The 23,380-nt window shown below is 53.1% G+C and overlaps 3 protein-coding genes across 9 annotated transcripts in view; 1 reads left to right on the forward strand and 2 right to left on the reverse strand.

Moving 5' to 3' along the window:
• LOC122381781 (A disintegrin and metalloproteinase with thrombospondin motifs 20-like) overlaps nucleotides 1-23,380 on the forward strand; it is an 87,948-nt gene that overhangs the window by 25,005 nt on the left and 39,563 nt on the right. For all 7 annotated transcript variants that reach the window (XR_006256578.1, XR_006256580.1, XR_006256579.1 and 4 more), the window contains exon 2: nucleotides 4,845-5,173. Coding sequence is in view for 4 of the 7 variants with exons in the window: in XM_043366406.1 (XP_043222341.1) it covers nucleotides 4,845-5,173 (329 nt within the window). In the remaining 3 variants the exon portion in view is untranslated. The remainder of the gene's footprint in view (nucleotides 1-4,844; nucleotides 5,174-23,380) is intronic.
• LOC122381783 lies at nucleotides 17,108-17,879 on the reverse strand. Its single transcript, XM_043366409.1, has 2 exons — nucleotides 17,208-17,879; nucleotides 17,108-17,135 (listed from the first exon to the last, which is right to left on the reverse strand). The coding sequence occupies exons 1-2, from the start codon at nucleotides 17,877-17,879 to the stop codon at nucleotides 17,121-17,123; spliced, it is 687 nt and encodes a 228-aa protein (XP_043222344.1). The 3' UTR covers nucleotides 17,108-17,120.
• Nucleotides 21,531-23,157, reverse strand: LOC122381782 (blastula protease 10-like). The gene has a single exon (XM_043366408.1). It carries the CDS (start codon nucleotides 23,101-23,103, stop codon nucleotides 21,622-21,624), a length of 1,482 nt encoding a protein of 493 aa, XP_043222343.1. The 5' UTR covers nucleotides 23,104-23,157; the 3' UTR covers nucleotides 21,531-21,621.

The following is a 23,380-nucleotide window of genomic DNA, read 5'->3' on the forward strand; positions in this document are numbered from 1 at the left end:
GTTATATCTACACATTTATGGTGATCACTGGCGGTTCCAGAAAGATGGTATTAAACGTTGTGGGAGACATAATCCCAAAAAAAAAGTTTTCCAAAAACCTTTCTGATTTTGATTCCAATCCTTACACACGGCTGTGCAATCTAAAACAAGTATTTGATTATAAAAGTTGTTCAGTTTTCGTTTCGTTTTCAAAATAAGTAATTATTTGTCGATTTCGGGCGCTGCGTGGATGGTGGAGCGATTTTGCCCCCCCCCCCCCCTCTGGATCCGCCAGTGATCGTAACGTTATGTAGTCGAATCCGGTTAATTCACTGTTTCTATCCTAAATGTGACCACCCGTCTTATGTCTAGTGTCACTCGTTAGAAAAACACAGCTTTGTTTTAACAACCGTTGCTAAAATTTACATAAAAGTTGAATATAACCGACAAATAGAGCCACTGCCTCGTCGATTTCGCATTACAACTAGTTCCGTTGCAACACACCTAGTTCCGTTGCAAAGTAACTAGGTAGTTTGCATCCTAACTAGTTAGTTTGCAAAGTAACTGGACGGTCAGTTAGTTTGCAACGGAACTAGTTTCGTTGCAAACTACCTGGCCGGTCAGGTAGTTTGCAACGAAACTAGTTGCGTTGCAAACTAACGGATTTCGCATACTAACTGTAACATATGCATGGTAACTGGCGACAGAGTCACCGAGCTCCAGTGCATCGCATCGCTGCAGGTCATACGAAGTCATGCCGCTCCACCGCTTGGCGAATCTATCCGTGATGAATTTATCATTGACCCATCGTGCTTCATTGGGGCTTAGGAAGCTTCTCACGTAGGGAATAATGACGCCTTTACGAAAGAATATTGCTGTTTAGGCCTTTTTATATTGCATCATAATCATTGGTATTGGTAAACGTTTGCGTATAATTTTGGCCGCACTAAGAATTACTCTAACTTGCTCCTTTCAGATGCTCTCTGAAGTTGACATGCGAATGAATTTCATCCTCTGTATACGATATGCCTTACCCGTTAGCTAAATTGAAAGCGATAGTGGGTAGCTTCTAGATTGGCTGTCGGTGATAAGAGGCGAACGAATGGTCTGCCATGCTGGACAGCTTGTGAATATGCATGGTGATTCGCGACTGAGTCATACCGCTGCCTTGCAACAAGTCAGCTGGCAAAAGTGCCCATCTACACAACCGTTGCAACGGTCTGCCACCGCCACCGCCAACGCGTTGGCGGTGGCAGACCGGACCAACACTCACCAATTGGCACGGACCGCCGAGTCAGACCAACGCGCTCTGCCGTCCACCTCTCATAGCCTCGGCCTCTCACCCATACCCGCCGTCTCTCACCATGAGGCCCGGTGATTGTCGTTCCGCATGCCCCGACATTTTGCGTCCCGGTTCTCATAATCTCTCGACAAGTACCTACTTATTTCGTGTTCCCAGAGATGCTCTTGTTCGTCCTGCACACCCAAGGCGCCCAACTGTTCGCATTGGTCAGCTACTTTTTTGCACCACGGGCGTCAATCGTTCGGCTAGAAGTGTTGACGCGGACCACTCGACGGCCACTATGCACATGAGCTCGTCAGTCATAAAGTGCTCGTCTCCGCGGGGACGACAGCGCCATAAGGGGTCGCGTGTTGTTTCTTGGCGTTTCGACGGACAGAGAGCAATCGGGCAATCTGCAATAAACGTGCCATCGGCATACGGGACGGCGAACGCGACCCCTATCACTCACTGGGCGGCGCAGCGCGCGAGGCTCGCGAGATATACAGACGCTTTTGGGAGGCGACGCGTCGAGTCGATTTCGGCGAGTTGTGGGCATGCCTGTTCTGTATGGCAGAGATGAGTGGGAGACTTATCAATTCAGCTCTGGATGGATGTCAGTAGTTACCTATAGCTGCAAGGCAGTGAGAGCTGTGATTTGAGATTTATTGACGCTTCCACTGGTGTTTGACGCTCTATAATGAGATGTAATGGAATATATCGATCAATTGGCATAATGATCCATTTAATCCAGCGCTTGCATGTTCAATCTTTGCTGGTTGCAGGCCCGCTCTCCGTGTCCGATTTGTTCCTGTCTGATATCAATAATAACCACTATTGATATCCATTCATTCATAGATGCTGTGACGTTAAAAATGCCATGTAACGATAACAAATCGCTCTAGCGGCTTGCAGAGGGCACATTTTGCGCTGACACCCACCTAAGAGTGACACCGTTATTTTGCAGGTGTAAAGCTGAAAGCTCGAATGACTTCATGTTACATACGAGGCGCTGAGCAGCAAACTAAACTGATTGCACATCGGCTAATTGCTACGGAATTTGAGTCGACAGCAGAAAATAAATGAATCGGCTACATCAGCTACTGTAAGCTTTTTTTGGCGAGATCCACCTTTCATTTGCATTTAAATTTTACTGCGATAGTGGCTATCTGAACATTTATAAGTAACTCAGATTGTTCTTTATTCTGACTTCATTAGTACGGGCGAGCTGTTATATTTCTACATAAAAGCAATGCCAAATGCATTAGGTGGCTGCAATGCTCGTTTCGTTTGGGCTGACAAATCATTTTTCTGTTTGACATTTCTAATACATTTCTTAGTATCTTCCGCAATGATTTTCTGCTGTTTACCCAAACATCACATGACCTTCTCGGTACCTCGGTATTGTTAGGAGTCACACTGAGTAATGGCTCGGTTCAATATACCGCGATTGATAAAAGGGTTGTCATAGAAATGTTTTTGTTCGCATTGAACAAACATTAATTTACAATCACTCATCGCACTTCCTGATTTAGCTCAGCCCGTCTGATTCATGCGTGAATCAGGGTGCATATGTCTTCCCGCAGTAAGCAGAAGTTTAAATTTACCCGTCAGTATTTACCAACACGCCCAGCTTTTGTTGCGACGCGGGCTTTCATTCCTTTACCTTGGCCGTCGCGTCCAATCCAGGCTCATCGCACGCCCCTTCTCCCTCCGTCTCCACCGGACCCTTGCGGGGGAGGAGGGGGAGGGAGGCGGTAGACGGTCGCTGACCTTGACCCTCTGCTCTGTTGATGCCGGGGATGCCGGGCAGGGTCCGTTGCGCCCCCCCCCCCCGCGGCAGCACCCCCGTCCAGGCCGCTCCCGTTCAGCTGATGGCTGCACGCTGCTGATATTTGGGGACCGTGACGGGGTGTCAGGGCCAGACACTGACGTCACCCAGGATGCTGTTGGTGCTGACGTCATCGGAGGAGGAAAGGACCGTCGTGATGTGGCTGATTGGACTCAGGAGGGTATCGAAATCAATGACCTGCATCGGAATAAAGCGTAAACGAAATGTATGACTTTTGAACCGTGGGAGTTTTTTTTTGTAATGCTTTAGTACAGGCAATATGCATGTGGGGACTATATGTGAAAACGGATAGATACTGGATTCTGAATGGTCTATAAAGGGCAATGGAAAGTTAGGCAGGTAAATGGCAATAATGTTAAGTAATATGTTATGTTTTTTTATCAATTTAATGGTTCAGTTTTGTGATCACTGACTAACACTTTACCTACATAATATAAGTACTAAATACTAAAATACCAAAAATACCGAAAGAACTCCATTGGTATGATGCCTAAGCATTTATCTGTCTGCCATGAGGAACAAAAACGTTTGACACAAGTCAATAACGTCTATAGGTTGCCCAATGTATCATGGGACAGTGTGGGGTCTGCATATTTTAGCGCTCAGCTGAGCCATAAAGCTCGTCTATCAGTATATTTCTAGCACACGATAATATAATTTCATTTTGGTGTCTCCTTTATCAAAATCCTGCCGTCTCTGTCCCGAGTGCACCCAGTAACCTGTGTGTCACCGGCGGGGAACAGCCGTGTGGAAATTTTGGTACTGCTGCATGCAGTTTCTACCCATTCTCAATCGGAACTGAGGCTAACATTTAAGTTTCTGAAAGCACACACCTTAACTATCCTCTGGTATATTTTAGGACCCATACACTAGCTTCAAGGTTACATTTTATTTATTTTCGTTCCGGTCTGAGTATGCCTGGCACAGGAAATTGCTGAATCTTGCTTGCACACTAAACCGTAAAGTATCCGTCATAAAGTGCATTGAATAACAACAGATGATCCTCGCTAAGTTCTAAGAAGCCACGATCGTGTCCAGACGCTGCACATGATGGTTTCTGCTGACATTTCTTTCATACCGATTCACCACTACGTGATTGAATTATTTTGCTTTCCACTGAGTCGTAGTCACTGTTATAAGTGCTTGAAAATGACCAGCCAAACACGTAATGCAAGTTTTAGCCAATAGAGTATTTCCGCCTCACAACACCCCAGCTCACGATCAGAGTAGACCCGTGCCTCACGGGCACACGTGACCCTGTCGCCCTGCGGTAGTTTCGTGACCTATAGCGCGCCTGGAACGTGACTTCGTGACCCGCACTGGCTGAGTTTGTGGCCGTGTGTGCACGGGTTCACGTCTGCTGCGGTGTAGATGGGTCTCATATAGTGTATGACGGTAAAGGTCAGCAGAGCTGGGAAGTCGTCTGCGACACCGGAAATGCTCCCGTCCTCTATTTTACACTACGTGGGATGGGGAAAGACTAAGAGACTGAATGGGTGAATAAGGGCAGGAATGCTTGAATGAATAAGCAAGTAAAGCAACGTAAATACTATCAAAATTTTTTCAGTGCCTATTCCAATAGCCTTGAATTTTGCTAAAATATATGTAGCATCACATAATAAAATAAAAGCGATGATAAATCTTGAAGTCTCGATAAATATCTCTTTAACATCAACTTTGACGTATAACTCACCCAAACACTGATCGTCCTTCAATGGTCGCTGTCTGTTTCAGGTGACTGGACGGAGAGCGAGCTGGTCTGGCCTCAGAAGCTGCCTCTCTCCTCCGTCTCCGACCTCGACTCCAACACGGTCGACACCGGTCCGCCGCCGGGCTCCACACGGAACCTGCACTACCGGCTGCGCGCGTTCGGCCGCGAGCTGCAGCTGCGCCTGTGGCCCGACCATGGCGAGATGGTGGTGCCGCAGCTGCGCGTACAGGCCGAGCACCGCAACTTCAGCGAGATCCACGGCTTGGGCGCTGACACCAGGCGCTGCTTCTACGTGGGCGTGGTGCGGGACGATCCCGGCTCCCACGTGGCCCTCAGCCTCTGCAAGGGAATGGTGAGTACCGCTCGGCGCTCGCGTCCCCCCCCCCCCCCTCCCCCATAGCGGAATGACCGGCTGGCAATAACCGGTTGGCTGGCCGTTTCTTATTATTCGTGCATCCCATACTTTTCACGTTTAAAAAACTTTTTGATGATATCAAGGTGTTGCATGTGAAGAAGATATTCCAACAATTTTTGAAAGTGCATTTCTTGTTGCATTTTCAACAAAGATAAACTTGCAAGTTTACATGAAATATTTCTTATCTTGGAGCTGATATTGTCACGATTGTATGCTTTTATACGCTATATGTAACCATCAGTACGGGTACTTCGGAATAATAATGATACGACCTCACGCTATTTCGGTATATACTGATCGTTTTATTTTCGTCAGTGGTCAAATCTTTGGTGTTCCTGTCATGCGTTCTAATTCTTGGCAGTTGATTGAAGGAAAATAATGAAATTTTATTTGCAGCGTTCTTCATGTGAAATGGAAAAATAAAACAAAGTTAACAAGTAACAATTCATTCATCAACAACACTTATCGGGTCAATCGAAGAGTCATCACAAGCCATTCTTTTGTAACTTGTCAACCGTCATTTAAGACATCGATGCTGCAAGGAACAGCCTTAGCTTGCGGTGTGGTGATTAATTCTCTTAACGTTTATTTCCTCTAAGTCGCTTCAAGTTAACCCTCGCCCGCACATGCCATTTTCCCATCCTAGAACGCACATGGGGGGGGGGTGGTTGCCACCCCCCCGCGCCATTTCGTTCCTGTTGGAGATAGAGCTTAGCAGTAAAGACCAAAAAGATTCTTTGGGAAGAGACGAATCCAATGATACCCAGTTTTACCTTCTCAGGTCAGTCATTGACCTTCCAGGTCAGGTCAAACTAAAAAATGTTGCTGTTTTGGGTCACCGTTGGATATCAAGTGCGCTGCTTATCAAATACCGATGACGATGCTGTTTTCTGGTGCCAAGCCAGCTAGAACCTCTTTGTCACACTATCCGACCAGAATTTTGCTGCTGAGGTCATTTCAGGTCAAGTTAGGTCAAGGTCAATTATATGCGTTTGTATGTCTGTGTGTGTCTGTGTGTATACTGATGTGTGCACCGATTGTTTTTGGGTCCATATCACATGAAATCATGATCTGAGAAGCTTTTACCAAAAATGCAGTCAAAAAAATTCACAAAAAGTAAATTTAGCTTGCCTAAAACGCAATTATCTTAGATGACCTAGGTTGACCTTGACCCTGACCTTGACCCCTGTACATCGTCGAACAACATGTTCCATGATAGGTGGGAGGTAAGACTGGCAAAAAAGGCCGAAATCAGGGTGTCAAAAGCTCACAAGGCCCATGGCAAACGCAAGATGTTGAGAATTGGCCATTTGGGTCATGACATGACCTGAAAAACAAGGTCATATCTCCGAAACCAAAAATCACAGAAACTTGAAATTTTCAGTGGACATCAAGAAAGGATAGAGGAGCAGCTATACGAAAAATCAGCCTTCTAGCTCTAAAAATGTTGAGTGCAGAGCAGAAAGACTGCCTGGGGGGGGGTGGCAACCACCCCCCCCCCCCCCCATGTGCGGGCGAGGGTTAATTCCTTCCGCTTTTCAAGCGGCTGACCATGGGATAGGTGTATTGGCTGCTGCTTCCGTAATGGGATGAAACAGTTTTCCTTGACCCAGTAGTACACTCAGACAGCCAAAGAGTGGATGCTGTAAAACCTCTTGGGTAGTAGTTTTTGTAAGCGTTCTTGTTCTACTATAAGATTGCCCCCACGATTGAACCCGCGTCGCTCATATCAATGACAGACATACCAAATGGTTATTTTCACCGATAACGCGTCATGTCAGACCAGTTACCTTGGACCTAATCGAGGGTTAGTGGTAGATAAAGGCCTTTTAGCATCCCACTACATGTACAGCACTTTCCTTTTCTGGATAAAACATTCCTGGAATTTCAATGAGCTCTGAAGGCTCACATACACAACACGTAACCATTTGATGGTATCAATGTTCCGTGCTAGATTGTCGCCACTCGAACCACCCGTGTTTCGCGTCGATTAATCCCGGCGAGGGAGACTGTTTGGGTTGTTCCGGAGGGCGCGGTTGCTGGGCAGTGGTGAATCATTGGTAGACTGATGCGCCGGAACCGGCCAAGGCCGCACTCGACGGTAATGACTGGCACATTAAGCACTGTCGGCGGTCAGACAGCACGTCCACAGCTGAGGGCGGGGCGCCGACGGTCCAGTCAGACCGGCGTCATCGCGCCCCGCCCAGCAACCCGGCCCGCCCAACTGGCAGCCCACCAGACGGCCGAGCCAGCGCAGAGGGCTACGTGCCTCGGAACCCACGGAGTGCGTCTATCGTCAACTATCTAGCGTTACGGCAGTCACCGGTAGTTGAATTTTTAAGGAGGGTCGCCTCTACACATGCTTGCATAAATATGCAGGTAGTGACTGAGCTAGTTTTTATGTTCCAAGGAAGTTCCGAGATCGTTCGATAGGCATATTAGCGAACACAGCTAGATGCGAACGAGATGGGAGCTACGGCCGTTTCCGACGACCTAGGACTGGTTTCCGCCGGCGGCCTGGTGGACAGGTATGTACCAGATAATGCCTGTCTACTACCTGGTCTTGTTCGGAGGGGGAGAGGGAGGGGGCTGCAACGGAAGGGGCTTGGCCGCCCGTCTGGGCTCGGGTGGGTCCGGCGTCCTGTAGCGGTGCGGCCACTGCCCTCACCGGGAGACGGCCGCCGGCGAGGCCAGCACTATTGATGAACTCGGCTTCCGGTGCCTCTCCAGTCTCCAGTAGCCCCGGGCGGGGCTCGGACCAGTCACGGTCACACGCCACGGCGACTGTACTTGTAGCTGGCGACCACACAGCACGGCGACCTTTCGGCCATTGGCGACCACACAGCCCGACCTCCTTTCGACAGTTGACGACCACACAGCACACAGCACGGCGGCCGCGGGGTGTCAGTTCATTTCCCTTTTCGTCACTAGATGGCACTGGGAGTCGGCGCCTGTAGTTATGCTGTGCCGCACGGCTCGAGGGCAGTTACGCGTGCGGCGCGTAACAGTGACGACACGAGAGTCCGAGATGGCTCAAAAGACATAGATCAAGATGAGTTTGTGGAAAGCTGACGAACCTTCTCTGCTATATTCTTACTAATTATATCGCCATTTGACAGCCAAATAAACGGTTTGAAGAGGCTGTTATACGGCTCGCCTATTATTATCCGTCAATGAATGGTGGTCTACTATTGTTGACACTTGGTCAAACAGTGTCGATTCCTGCAAATGCATGTTCACCTTCAAATGGGCTGTGCAGTGTGCAAGTGAAAAGAGGCAGTCACGTTTTCCTCATTCTGATGCATATGTAAAAGGTTTAATAGCTCGTTGGACAATGAAAACAGCCTTGTTACTGAACACCTGGTCTCGCGTCAACTTCAAACAACAAAAAATCCAGGCCACAAAAACCCTTATCGCGAACAGCCCAGCAGACAGCTGAGGGTACGGCTGAGCCCACTGCGACTCTCCGCTGCAGTAGACCGGCCTGCGTGCGCTGTCAGACGGTAGGCGGGTCTGGACAGCCGGTCTGGACAGCTGTCCCCTCCCCGTCCTGCGAACACGGCACTTCTGACCGACTGTCGGGCGCCGATGGAAAAATCGGACGGGGAGCGGTAGTGGAGGTTTGGAAGGACATCCCTTATAACTTCACGTCCTCGAGCCATTAGTGGAGTGATTGCAAGAGGGCATTGAGTCCTTTCATGTCCTGTAATCATTTTACGTAATTTGTAAAGGCGATGCGGTCGTAAGTAGCATCGAGACAGTTAAAAATTAAATTTGATGAGCTGGTGCTTATACCAGAGATAAATGCATAAAATATTTAGAAGACACTTCAATTTTACCATTCAATCACTAATTAGTTTGTTGACCTCATTGATATATTTGAATTAGTTAGTGTTGAGAGCATGTAGGGAGTGGCAACTATTTACCTCATCTATATCCTGTCAGTCAACTGCACACACGGACCTGGAATCACTCACAACCTGCTACTTACGTCCATCCCTGACGTCAAACTGACGTAGCGTATTTAATATGCAATAACGTCACCGATCCGATCGCTTATTTATTGATGGCCGGGATGCGATTTATCACCATCCGTGTCATGTGTGCGTAGGTAGGGCATGAGCATCCGTACATGTGCAAACTAATGACTGCACAGCAGGGCTTCCGTGCGGTGAGGGATGTCTTACTGCCTGGGCGGATGCGCTATGAGTCACTGTAGGGCAGTGCTCGTTCACACTGCCGTTTGGATTAGCCGCGTGGGAGCGTGCATGCTATCAGCGTGAACGTAATGGACTGTTGGGAGGGTGCTCAGGCGTGTCCGAGCGTTGTAATGCATCTGCTAATGGCGAGTGGGTGAATGATTAACATACAGGCTGGGTGTGTGAGCATTCGTCACCTCAGACCGTGTACCGCGCTGTGAGCCGATGTAACCGGTGTCGTCGGCGCGTGTCGGGCCAGCGCTGCCGGCCAGCCCCGCCCCCGGCCGTCATTAGTGTATCAGACAGAGTGACGAGACGGGGTGACGCCGGGCCCGGCAGACCCAGACCGGCCATTTGCCACCCGGCCGCGCCGCGCCGATTAATCTCGTCCCGGCGGGGCCGTCGGCCAGAGAAAACACAGCCGACGGCGGCGCTCAGCGCCCCGGACACACCCTCGCCCAGCCAGGAGCCACGCCCCGCCCCAGGGCGCCGACAGTCAGGGGGTCATACCCCATCCCATGTCACGCCTCGGTGACATGGGATTGGCTAATATATGATGGTGCGAGCTGTAATATAGCACCGATTAATTATTGTCGCGTTGAAAGCTTGAACGATCGAAGCGTTGATGGTTGAGGTAGCCGGTTGAAATCGATGGAGGCCTGAACCCGGAACTGTGCGCGTAGCTAAGTTTATCGGTAAAATTTCTTCATCTTGACGTGGTCTCCAACATACTGACTGAGCGCACTGTTATCAAATTATAAATGCCCATGTGTATAGCCTTCAGCCACCAGGGTGCCATGAAACGGCATTTCAAGCTACCTGTTTTTTTATAGATACCCAAAAAGTAAAACTGAGCCCTGAGGTGTTGCAGGTGATTATCTGGCAAATCAGTAAAATGTGAGAGAGGCATTGCTGAGACATACATTTCAATAATATTGCTTGTTTATGGGTAATATTTAATTTTGTCAAATAATCATTATTTGTATTGGTTTGAAGCGTCACATAGATGTAAGTCATGGCCCCGTGACTCTCTGCTTGGCCTCGTCTCTACATCACACGGTGAAATCGCGCACCTATTTTGGCACCAAAATTAAAAATTGCTGCACACTTAATCTTAGTAGCAACACCCAGAGTTTCCATATTGCATGTCACGTCCTTAGTCTACTAAATACTTACATCCCTAGCTGCAATCCAGACACGCCGGGCGTAGCCCAATTCAAAGGCACACACGCCCAGTGACATATCTCGTATTTCAAACGCCCAGTGAACTACCATATCCTCCATGTTATTTGGCGTGCTCCTCCCTCAGTCTATCAATATCTGTTCATTGTCTGAAATGGTAATAGTCTCCCTCCCCCCCTCTCTCTCTCTCTCTCTCTCTCTCTCTCTCTCTCTCTCTCTCTCTCACTCCTCACTCGACTCTTCCTTCCCGCTCCCCTCCCAGCAACGCAGAATCCCTCCCCTCGCTGTTGTTGGAGACAGCCTCTCCCTGCCCCGCTGCAGAGCGCCACGCACCCCTTTGATATCGGAGACCGTGCACAGGCGCCGCCGAAGGACGGGCTGCACCGTACCACGACGGCGCCGTGCCCGCCGTAGCCGTGCCGTAGCAGCGCCGTAGTCGCGTCGTGGTCGCGCCTCTCGTCACCGGAGATTGGCTGCGCTGACAGCACGGCTCTCAGGTCGTGTCGCGTGGCGGTCGGCTCTTTTGAAGTGGCTGATGTCATCGGCACCCCGATCTGCCGCGACGGGACGCGGACGGGACGGCGACTGAGACGTACTCAGACTGGGTGCAGGGTAGTGAGAGTGGTGACTGGTGAGGAGAAGTTTGGGCGATGAATTATGCCCGGGAGTAATTGTGAGTTGTCTGATAAAACCACTCGTGCCGTCATGTGGTTGTAGTTGAGCATTTGACCTTTGAGAGAACCAGCCTCCGTTTACTCTTTACTGTCGCCACCCAGGCCGGTCTGCTGGGTCGGGCGAGCAGAGGTCAGGCAGCTCTCTGATTCTGCAGTGTTGCTAGGTGTGCCGGCAGACAGGTGGGTTGCCCAGGTGTGGCCAGATCCCACTGCCGCCTGTCTGTGTTTACGACACGGGTCGCTGTGACCGCGTCGTGCGCCCCGACCGCCGCCGCTCTGTTAGTAAATGTTTGGCCGCGGTGTAAGGGCGGCGCCGCCCTTGGGACCACACCTGACCGTGTGACCTGTCTGACCTGACACGGACCGCCGACAGCGGGGCGGCGCCGACGGCCGACGGTCGGCCGGACAAAGTAATATTGCTCGGGACGGCCCACATGAGCGAAACACTGCAGCCGTTGATGGGTCATGGACATAGGGCGAGGTGTTTGGACGTCGGTGAATCAGGCCGGTGAATTTGTAATCTCACCGACCTTAAAAATGAGTCGGTTGAGTGTTTTGAATAGGGTTTTGTATGGGTTTTTAATCATTTTTTTAACGTGAATAACGTATTTTTGTCAAACCTGTGCGAAAATATCGTCTAAGGGTGATAACAAAAATGGCTGCTTTATTATTATTATTATTTTTTTTTAGTTCGGAGTCAATGACAATGAACATCTTTTACTCGGGTAACAGATATTTAGAATACCTTTTTTTAGTTGCTTACGTCTGTTCCTTCATACTTGTTCTATGATTAACTCTTTATATCTCTTACCAACCAGTATGTGCATTAACATTTTTTTCCCTATATTCGAAAGCCTTAAAATATGTAACGGTTAGGCATAAATAGACTCCTTTAGCTACACTCGGACTCTCTTACCTGGAAGTTTATAAAATGTATTTTGAAAATGATCTTGAAGTATAAACAGTTGCCAAACGGTGCAGGTTAAATTGATCGTTAAATTCGGACGGTTATCCATGAACTCGAATGTGGGTCAGGGTCCACGCTGTGATCCTCTGCCAAAATGCCGACCCCTTGTCCGCAGTGGTTTCGCTGTATAGCAGGTGCGGGGGCTCACGTTACATTGTTTTGACTGGCCTGTCACAGATAAGTGATGTCATCTCGGCACTGAGCTGCGGTTGGCTTTTCATGCAGGACATCACACCAGCAGGCTCAGCCACATTTGCATACATCTCGGGGCTGGCCGCGAACCCCGGCGCTGCCCATCTGAGCCCGGCGCCTGCCTGTCGGAATTCACGGCATTTGAGCGGGCACAGGAGCGCCGGGTTCGCCGCCGTGGCTACACGTGCGCCACCGCTGCCACACCACACCTCACACTGGCTGGTCTGCAAACACTGTCGTTCATGCGGAACCGGTACTGACAGCTCTGAGCCGAGCCAGGGACCTGTCGGCCGGCGCCTGGACCGACCCACGTGCCGACATGCCCGTGGCGCCGCGCCCGCGAATGGTGCTCCTCCCGGCGTCATCGCGGGAGGTCTCACGGCCACTAGTAATGAAGTTGCGATGAACGTCTGAATATACACGCTCATTAATATGCTGACTGGTCAGCAACAGACAGAGTGAAGACAGGCCTAGCGGTGGTGGGTCTCTGCGGGGCTCGGAGACGGGCTGGACAAACCAACTGATAGCGCCGCAGGGGCACTATCGACTACCTCACGGGGCGGGCGTTGGATCCCCCGCAGACTTCCATATCCCTTCTTCATTGCAGCGCCAGGGGTTAGACTGCCAATGATTTGCGTAGGCCGGCAGAGCGCCCTCCCACATAGTCCCCGCTTGGATGCAGACGACCGGAGGTCAAGAGGCGGCGGCGCACGGGCGGGTCGACAGCGGGTCACGATGTATGGTGCGTTTTTCACGGCTCTCGGGGTGGGTCTGAGAACGCTGACAGGCTGCTGAAGGGTGGGCCGCAGCGTGGGAGTCATGGAAGGACGGTGAGCGGCTGAAAAGTGGGAAGGGGTGCGGGGAGACTCAGTCACGTGCCAGACTATGGATGGGTGGTCCCCGTGGGGCTGTTTGCTTACAGCTCATCAGACTACAGGACTAAACTGTCTGTCGAGTGGCGTGCATTGCTTCGGTCCTGGGCCTAGCGCGCTGCAGGCGGTGGGTCTCTCGTGGTTCAGCGATGCTATGTGCAGACAAATGACTCCCGGCGCTGTGAGAGAATGTAAATGGGATTCCGACACTTTGGAGATATTTTTAATCGCCCTTCGCGTCGCAATGTAAGGATGTCATGGAAGCTTGAAAATCATTGTTGATAGTCATTGAATGTTTGGATTGCATACTTAATGCCGATTAAGATTATTGAGCTTGAGTTGTGCCTCTATAGAGGCGCAAGGCACATATGCTACGTCTCATTTTGTATGTAGTTGGCTGATGTAGTAATGCCAAAAGTCCAGTACACTCAGATGCCTCTATTCACACCCGTACCCGCTCGTGTCCCGGAGCGCACTGCCCGGCTTCACCACATTAGCCTAGATCATACCTCTGTACACGTCATATCACGTCATATCACGTCATTCTGAACCCTAGACAAAGGCTGATCAATTTCTCCCTCCGCCGACTCACCGGCGCCATAAGACCCTGGCTCGCAATACGACGCGCACCATCATCGCTCGAACCACGCAATGACTAAGACACAGACTACACCTCACCCTGATCCTCAAGATCATCACTTCCGCTGCTGCTGTTTAACGCATCAATCGGCACCACGTGGCCGAAGAAGTCAGGCGGCCGCCGATTACGCTGACCTCGGCGCACCACCCTTTCGCCGCTGTCGCTCTCAGACCGGCCGCACTCACCACCCGCATCATCAGCCTCCTCCACCGGGCGCCCCGGCGCGCCATCGCCCTCATAACCGAATGTCATGACGACCGGGGACCCGGCACGGTCCTCCTCCGCTTCCTGTGGGCCCCCGCTGCCCCGGTCGAGGGTCCGAGGGCCTGCTGCTAGTCCCCCGGTGTCACCGCAGTGGCGGAGGTCTCTGATGTGCCAAGGCACGCCGCCCACTTCAACCACCTGCGGCGACACCACGCCAGACACCGTTCCTCGAACCGACCGCTCGGTGCAGCGGGTGCCCGGCCGCCTCACCCACACGGCGTCCCCCACCTGGAAGTCACCCTCCCGCCGGGCTGGCGGCCGTCCTATCACGGCCTCCTCGGACGCTCCGGCGGTAGCTCTTTGTCTCACGGCGTCCCTCACAGGGTAGCGGTAGATGCCGTTGGCGGGCGCCTCAGCCGCCGTCCCGCCGTCACGGGGCGTGATATTGTACAGGTGCACGGCCTCTCCGATGCCACACTTCTTCCGCGCCGCGATCACTTTGACACTGCGGTGGTTCCGCTCCACGATGGAGTTCCCGCTGGGGCGATGCACTGCGCGGAAACGCAGCAGCACTCCCCAGCGGGCAGCGAAAGCGGCGAACTGACGACTGCGGAAAGCGGTGTCGTTGTCCGCCAGAAGCTCAGCCGGTGCGCCTCGCTCCGCGAACACTTGTTCGAGTTCACTCGTGACTGTCGCCGCGTCCGACCGCCGCAGCAGCCTCCACACACAAAACCGTGACGGGCCACAGTCTATCACCGACAAGTAGGACTGACCACCGTAGTGCGTGACATCGATGGCCAGCCGGTCCCACGTCCCCTCCACAGCCAGCGACCCGTGCCTCCAGGTCACCGGCGCCGGGTCAACCGCGCGGCAGACGTCACAGGCCGTCACCACTTCCCTGACCACTTTCCGGGAAATCGACGATGACACATCCCGACGCGCGAAATACAGCGTTCGTCGGACACCCGGGTGACCCGCCCTGACATGTACGTCAGTGACGGCCTGTCGGAAGTCCACGGTAACGGCGCCGCCGCCGTCTCCCACTTCCGATCCAACCACTGCCGCTGCTGCCACTGGCTGTCCATCGCTCGGCCGCTGGTCCGCTGGCTGCGAGTCCTGACGCAACCACAGGGACGGCACTCGGGTCAGCGTGTCCGAACGGTTCTGAGACGAGCGGACTAGAGACACGGTGAGAGAAATGCCCAGCTCTGCGACCAGCTGCCTGATGACGTCGACCCGCCGGCGGATAAGCATCTCTCCATGTGCCTTGGTTCGCAGTCTCGCGCGCCCGCTCAGAGCGTCGCTGACCCACCGGTGAACAGTGGCGGAGTCCGTCTTCAGCTCGATGGTCTTCATGTCCCACGCCAGGGCCAGGTTGATGCCCCGCACGGCGGCGTCGAGCTCCGCCATGTTGATGTGGGTGGCCTCGTCCCGGCGGAGCCAGCACGCGTCCTCGATGACGTCACCTCCCTCGCTCTCCAGCACGACGCCGGCGGCTATCGAGCTAGCGTCCGTCCACAGTACGGCGCGGTGCCCAGTCACGCACCACTGCCCACGGGCCGGGTCCTCGCTCGCCAGTCGCTCAGCCACGTGCTTCAGCTGTTCCCGCAGGGCCGCGTCGTGTGTGACGTCATCCCACCCGCGTGTGAGAGAGTTGACACGACGCTTCAGCCACGCTGTCGCTGGTCTCAGCCAACCGCAGACCGGCAGGTGCGCCACGATACGACCACACCATGAAAACACGGAGCGCCGCGTCATTGCCGCGGGCGGTGAGCCGACTGGGTTGTCACGCCTCCAGGCCAGCCCACCCCCGACTGGCTCCACACGCAGTCCCAGCAGCCGCGCTCCGTCCGCAGCCCGCTCCGGCGGCTTACACTGGAGCCCATAGCTCGCGAAGTGGGCGATCACGCGCTCCGCGCTCACCACGTCCTCATTGACGCACAGATCGTCGACGTACGGTATGACGGCGCCCTGCATCACTGGGTCCTGTTGCAGCACCGTCCGCACCACCGCCTTCATGATGAGAGGCGCGACGTTGAGCCCGAATCCGACACGGGTAAGAGCGTACCTTTGGCCATCAATCACGACTGTCTGAAACGGCCACAGCCGACGATCGGTCCTGAGCTGCAAGTACGCCCTCTTCAGGTCGACGACGGCGACGTTGGCCCCGTGCCGCCGCCATTTCCTCAGCGTGTCGGCACATACGTCAGCGTCGGCCGTGTGTGCCTCCACATGGCTGTTGAGCTCGCGGCAGTCTAAGACTGGTCGTACTTTAGTCTTGTTCTGCTGTTCAACAGCCATGAGAGGGATCAGCCCACGCGGCGGCCCGTCCACCGTCTCGTCGTACGGCTCCAGCCAGCCGTTGTCGATCCATGTACGGAGTTCAGCATCAAACTCCTGCCGTGCCTCGGCCGGCACGCCGTACTGGGGGACACCGTTCCTCAGGCACCCTGGCTCCGCCCCGTTCCGCCACTTCCACGCCACCGTCCAGTGTTGACTTTTCGCGTCATAAGTGACCGTGAAGTCTCGCTCTTCCACGGTCAACGCCGGGGGCGTCACGGCGCTGCATCGCGGCGGCACCCCTCCCGGGCCCGGCACGGCCACGTCGGGCCTCTCGCTGGCACCGAACACCACATCGTCCGCCGCCCGCACTGTCACCCCGCCCAGCGCCGCGATGCCGGTCATCCCCACCAGCATATCCACGCCCAGTGGTTTGTCCGGCACTACCACGGCGCTGAGCGTCACCGCGGGCCCGCCGCTCTTCAGCTGAACCGCCACCTCCGTTACTCCGCTGCTTGGCAGCCGGGACCCGTTGACGGCCATTACAGTCACGCCGCACCGTCTCCAGCTCGCGCAGCACGACTCGTGGATGATGGTGCAGCTGCAGCCCGAGTCGATGACAGCCACTCTGCGCTGCCCATTCACCAGCAGCTGCACCGTCGGTAGCGCGCCTCTTACTCTTGGGCTGCCCGAGAGGAGGTTGGCGCAGACACCGCCTCTCCTGACGCGTTTCCCGGCATCCGTTCCGGGCAGCGTGCCGCGGCGTGTCCTGGCTGCTCGCACCGGAAACAGATGATGTCCGCTCTCCTCTCCGCCCGGCAGTCACGAGCGAAGTGACCGGCTCGACCGCAGCGGTAACACCGTGATGACGCCGGCGTGTGGCGGGAACGGGCCGGCGCAGCGGCGGCAGCGGCTGCAGCGACGGCATTCTCTGCCATCAGCGCCCGAGCCCGCTCCACCAGCTCGGCCAGCGTCAGGCTCTCCATGCGGCAGCCGGCCCTCAAGGTATGCCTCGCCGCATCCGGGAGACCGGCCACGAAGCCGCACATCAGCGCCGTGTCGCCGAGCCCGCCGAACAGGGAGGCCAGCCGCCGCAGGTCTGCCAGGTAGACGTCGACGCTCTCGCCGACACGAAGTCTTCTCGCCGTGAACTCCTCGTACGCCTGGAACTTATCCACAGCGAACGCCCGCAGCAGGGCAGCTTTGACGGCAGAGTACTGCAGCTTCTCCTCGGGCTTCAGCTGCTGGTAGACGCTGAAGGCTCCGCCGGTCAACCGCAGGGGGACGACGGTTTGAATGTCGGACACTCCGCGCAGCTGACAGACGAGCTCCGTCTTATCCAGCCACTCTTCCACAGAGGCGTTACCGCCATCGAACTCGGGGATTAGCCGCATGTCCAGCGCAGAACTTGCCACAGCGCTTTCCTGTGACATGGTCGCCGAAATAGCTTGTAGTAATGCCAAAAGTCCAGTACACTCAGATGCCTCTATTCACACCCGTACCCGCTCGTGTCCCGGAGCGCACTGCCCGGCTTCACCACATTAGCCTAGATCATACCTCTGTACACGTCATATCACGTCATATCACGTCATTCTGAACCCTAGACAAAGGCTGATCAATTTCTCCCTCCGCCGACTCACCGGCGCCATAAGACCCTGGCTCGCAATACGACGCGCACCATCATCGCTCGAACCACGCAATGACTAAGACACAGACTACAGCTGAAATTCGGTGGGTACACGGTAACACGGCGTGCATGATGTTGACATTCCTGAAATGGCCTGGGAAATGAGAATCTGGTGACATTGGAGTGGTTTATATCGTGGCCGGTCAAAACATGGTCAAATCGCTCCCGAGAGGTATCGTCTATTTTTAGCGATATAAAGCCTCTCAGGATATGGCATGCCTACATTTCTTAGTGAGTCAAATTCAAAATGCCGTTATGCTGTGGTCGAGCCCGTACTGGTGCGTAGGCTTGCATCTATTTAACTATAAAGGGGCACAGCAATGTGCCAGGCAATACCCCCGTCACACCAACTTGACAGCGTGATGTAAGCAATATGTGTAGGCACAAGGCATAATTAATGTCACTACATTGCACTCCTATTTGTTATCGGACTGTCTACTTAAACAATATCATCATGAAGATAAAAATATTCAATTTTGTCTGAGCTTACACTGATGCGGTTCTAAGCATGTGTAATCAGGTTTCACTATAAAGTTCAAAGCAAAATCAGTTATCTCTATCTCACCTGCATTAGCTTCGATTATAAGGAACCTTTTTCTACTTACGAGTGTTTTTGTCCGGAAGCTTATTAGCTCAGCCGAAAGTTAAAAGTGCTTCCTCTGTGTTCTTCAATCGTTTGACGCTGTGACGCTATCCGTTGTTCATTTGTAGGTATAATCTATGCGAGTCAGAGTGTGCGGGTGTAATTTATGCTACTGCAGCCTGCTCGATCCCTGGTCGCGGGCGCACTTCAGCAATGAGTCCGTCACGTTCCTGCCGCTGTCAAAACTGTCGACACAACTCTTGCGCGCACTTACCAGGCTATCGGGGATCGGTCTCGGCACAAACGTGCGTGCGTTGAGCGGCGTGACGCGGCGATCTTATCCTAGAAACATGACCGGAATGAGCGAGCGATCCGTCGCAGCCCGCTCACAGCTCTGGCTTACCGTGCGTGGCAGCTGACAGCCAAACGGTCTGCAAGGCCTGCGGGTGTTAACGGTAAGCATGGATCTCGGCCGGCTATCGGATCTGTCCCGTCCTGTTAAACCCGTTCTGACCTTATACCTCTTCGTCTTGCTTTATCCTGCTGTGTACTACCACGAGCTTGCCTTGCCCTGTCCTTTTCTCTGCTGTCCTGTCCCACTCTTCCTTCCTCTCCTGTCCTGTCCTGTCTCTTCCCTCTCTGCCACATCCTCCCTTGTCATAGGGTGCATCTTTTTCCGACACCTCATGCGCACGTCTCGCAAGTCAGACTGTAGCCAACGTCACGGGCGTCTGACGCGAGATGACAGTTATCTGTCACTCGGAGCTGAGGTTATGTGTGACCTGGGGCCACACTGATGCAGACGGTGAGCGGTGCCTGAGCTGAGCCGGGACGGGGGCATTGTGTGACGATGCGAGACTCTGCAGCCTGCACACGAAGATAACATCAGAGCACGGGGGAGCATAACGCGAAGAAGCTGATAGGAAGGTGGGATAGGATGATGTGATGATGTGATGCTCTGACATGGCCTTCCCACGTGCATGGTGTCACGAATTACAAGAACAGCGTCCATGAGAAAGTGTGGATGAGAAAAGGTGAAGTCATAAGTTGTTTGGCACTGTAAAAGAATGCTGGTTTTACAGGCGGGAAGACGGTGATCTATCCATCAGTGGTTACATCATGGTGTTCATGGGTGGTATATACGTGATTTATCGGCATTGTTTTGTCCCCGTCTAGTGAGGTGGCTCTGTCTTTTTGGCGTCCGTCTTTGTTCTGTCGATTGAGTCACGCGATTCTTTTTATATGATGACTTATCGGCGGTATCAGTTCACACAACCTTCTCCCACGGAACAAATGGGATGGAGAATCCGTGAAAAATTTAAGGCATTTAATTGTCACCCTCATTGCACCCGCCACAGTCTATTTCCTGTCGTTACCCGTTATTTAGTTAGCTCAACAGACAATAAGCTATGGTGAAGCATATGTGGACTGGTTTCAAAGTTCAACCCTGAGTTTGTGCACTGTGCAGTAGAGCTATGCAGAGCGTCGTGATCTGTTTTTGATTTGTGACTAGGACATCCCTGTGAGTACGTATATATAGGTAATGGCACCTATCACAATGCAAACTGTATCATGTATATTTTATTTCTTGCAGTCCTACCGAAAAAAAAATCCCGACCTTATACATGTAAGGTAGTTGTTTTTGTCAGACGAGTCCATGCTTTTGTTGGCGCAACGATACGTTGGCAATATGCATAATCAATAATGTTCTGCATATTGAGCTCTCTGATGGGTTTTATGTGTCGCTTTGGTACGCCCAGTTGTACGAAAAATGCGATGAGTTGACTTGAATGAATACTTATGTGCAGTTGTGTGTGCCAACTCCGTGAGCTCCGTGCATGGCACAGAAAATTTAAGGGTACCAAAATGGACCACAAGTTCGATATTCGGTGGGGAAAATGCTTAAACTTTACGAATAGCTTCCAGATTCTACACGACGGTGCAGTGGCCGGAAGACTTAATCTGCTTTTGTTGACCATGACTGATTTCAGAAATTGCTAGACTTGACTGAAAGACATGACTTTGATCAAGGCACTTTGATCTTCTACTTACTGTTTTCGGTTTGACATGTGACCTGCTACGAGTATACTGACGGTATTTTAAATCTTTGAACCCTACACACCAGACATTAGCAATACATATGACATCATCATTTGCTTTTCTCGATATGGATATCGCGAATATCGTGGACACGGGCACGGTTTCTCTTCTTTTTTTTCGGAGCTCCGCTGGAACTTTGCCTGAGCCGGGGTCTGTGAAGATGATGCAAGAGTCTGGCTTCTGTGGAATTGGGTGCCGTTTCTGGAAACTCTCGGAACCACCCGACCGCCGACTGTTTGGGGTGCCGCCGATGCGATAAACTTATCCAAAACACCAGCCCTGTTTGCTTTCATAGCAGCCGTCTAAGCTCAACATAGTAACCGTGGCACCGCAATTATGCACATGCAACCTTTCCTTGCATTGGATACTATGCAAACTTTGATTCTCCTCCGAGAGCGCGGAAAAGTGCACGCTGTGGAACACAAGTACCCATGCGCTTTTATTACTTTGTTGATGTTTGTCTCTTCTTGTAATATCCATGCTTGATATCGGTCAGCAAGTCTCCATTGTTCTGTTGAACTTTGCCCGATTAGGATCATACATAAGCCGGTTGTTTTAGTACTGCTTGTTTTATTTGTCGCTCTCGTTCATCCAGTTTGCGAAGTTACCCGATGCCTCTATTCCCATTTCCGTTAAATGTTTTAAAAAGTAGATTGCTTGGAAGGCACTGATCTGCCGAGCCGGCAACCTCATTTGAACATATCAAAGACGATCGATTTGCATTAGACAATGTATTTTCGGTACGTGTGGGCTCCAAACACGTGTGGATTACACGTGTTCTGGCTACAGGCGCCGATCATGTGTTTTACACGCGCTGCAGTGGCGCCCGGCGCGTGCCGGCGCAGTTGCGGGCCGGCACGGTCGGACCGCTGGTCGTGGGGGTCGTGGCGGCCGTGGTGGCGGCCGTGGTGGCCGGAGTGCCGAGGAACTCGACGTTGGCTGAGAAGCCGCGGTACCAGCCGTAGTTACCCGAATGGAACTGGATGATGAAGCGATTACCGGTGGAGGTGAAACTCTGACCCTTCAGCTCTTCGTTGCACGCCTTCTGGTCGTTAACGAAGTCGTTGCCCGAGTAGCGCATAGCGAGGAAGTCCCAGTAGCAGTTGCCGTTGGAGCGGTGCAGCATCTTCATGTCGGTGACGGTGACCTTGACCTGCTGGCCGGCCGGCGCGTTGATGACCCACCAGCAGACGACGTTCTTGGGGAAGTTGTTGGGGTAATTGGGTGTGGTGATGGTGCCCGGTTGTGTCATGTCGATGTTCCCGCAGTCGACCCCCGGGTAGTAGCTGCCGTTGAGCGTCTCGCAGTTGGCGCCGGAGGTGTTGGGCGGACAGACGCACGTGCAGGTCTTGCCGACGAAGCCGCCGTTCTGGCAGGTGGGCGGACTGGAGCAGCTACCGGCGCAGTTGTACATGGCGTTGGCGATCTGCTTGTCGCGGTGTGACAGGCCCCCACGGCGGCCGATCAGACCTCCCTGCAGGAAGTTGTTGACACGGATGGTGTCCTGGCCGTTCTTGGTGAAGTAAGTGCTACCGTAGTGCATCACCGAGGTCAGGTCGTACGGCACCGAGTAGTTGTTGGGCGTGGACTTCTTGTTGAAGTTGTACGCCTTCCCGTCCTGGATATTCTCGAAGAGGATTGTGACGTAGTTGTCGCGGTCGTTGCGCGACTGCTGGTGCGACAGGCCCATGGCGTGGCCGAACTCGTGGACCACCGTGCCCAGGCCAGTGCAGCCGGAGCCGATGCTGAGGTCCTGACTTCCGGAATAGGTGATCTGACCGACGTGAGACCAGCAGCCGGTCGACTTGATGACCTTGATGTGCGGCACACTGGAGCCCTCGGCCACCTCGTTGAACTCAATGCAGGTGTGGTCCCGCCAGTGCTGGATTCCGGCCAGGATGGCGGTCCGGTCGGCGGACGAACTGGAGCTGATGGCGAAGTTGACGGGGCTGGTCCAGAGGTTGGTGGCCGCCTGGCGGCCGTCGCGCTGCTCGGCCGTCAGCACCATGTCCGACTCGAACAGCTCACGGCCGTCGTCGGTGACTGACGGGTTGCGGTACTCGAAGTTGTCGTCAACAGGGATCTCCGGCTTGCGACTGTCGGAGGCAAGCTCATCAGAGGCCCACGGTAACCCAGGCTTACGTTCCGGAGGAGCGGGAGCGCCAGTGATCCACTGTCCCTCAGGCTTGCCGCCAGGGGCCTCAGTGACCCACTGGTCCAGAGGAGACACCTGCCGCGGCTTGGCGGCCGTCACCGCCAGAAGAATGCTCACCAGTAGGATTCTCATGGTGTTGTCAGTGGTAATCGGTGGAGAGGAGGAAGCTCGAATGTCCAAGTCTCGAAGAGGGCGAGGCTCGAATGCTTAGACCTCGTCAGACACCCGCTTTTATCTGGTAACCTGAAATGCATCGTCATTATACTCTAAATGACGGTCTTGGACGATCATTTTTTTCACATGTGCGCAGGTGTGACAACTTTATTGTTCCGCCCTCCAATTGGTACACAGGTGCCTCGGAAGACGTCACCTGACGGTATTGATTGACGTTACCATTTTCGCTCAGTCC

Source organism: Amphibalanus amphitrite, unplaced genomic scaffold (assembly GCF_019059575.1).
Source record: "Amphibalanus amphitrite isolate SeventyFive unplaced genomic scaffold, NRLGWU_Aamphi_draft 000127F_arrow, whole genome shotgun sequence".
NCBI classification, from domain to species: Eukaryota; Metazoa; Arthropoda; class Thecostraca; order Balanomorpha; family Balanidae; genus Amphibalanus; species Amphibalanus amphitrite.

What these genes read in the sequence shown, in the direction of transcription:
- LOC122381783 (XM_043366409.1), bottom strand. Translation starts at nt 17,879, where the DNA reads ATGTCACAGGAAAGCGCTGTGGCAAGTTCTGCGCTGGACATGCGGCTA.
- LOC122381782 (XM_043366408.1), bottom strand. Translation starts at nt 23,103, where the DNA reads ATGAGAATCCTACTGGTGAGCATTCTTCTGGCGGTGACGGCCGCCAAG.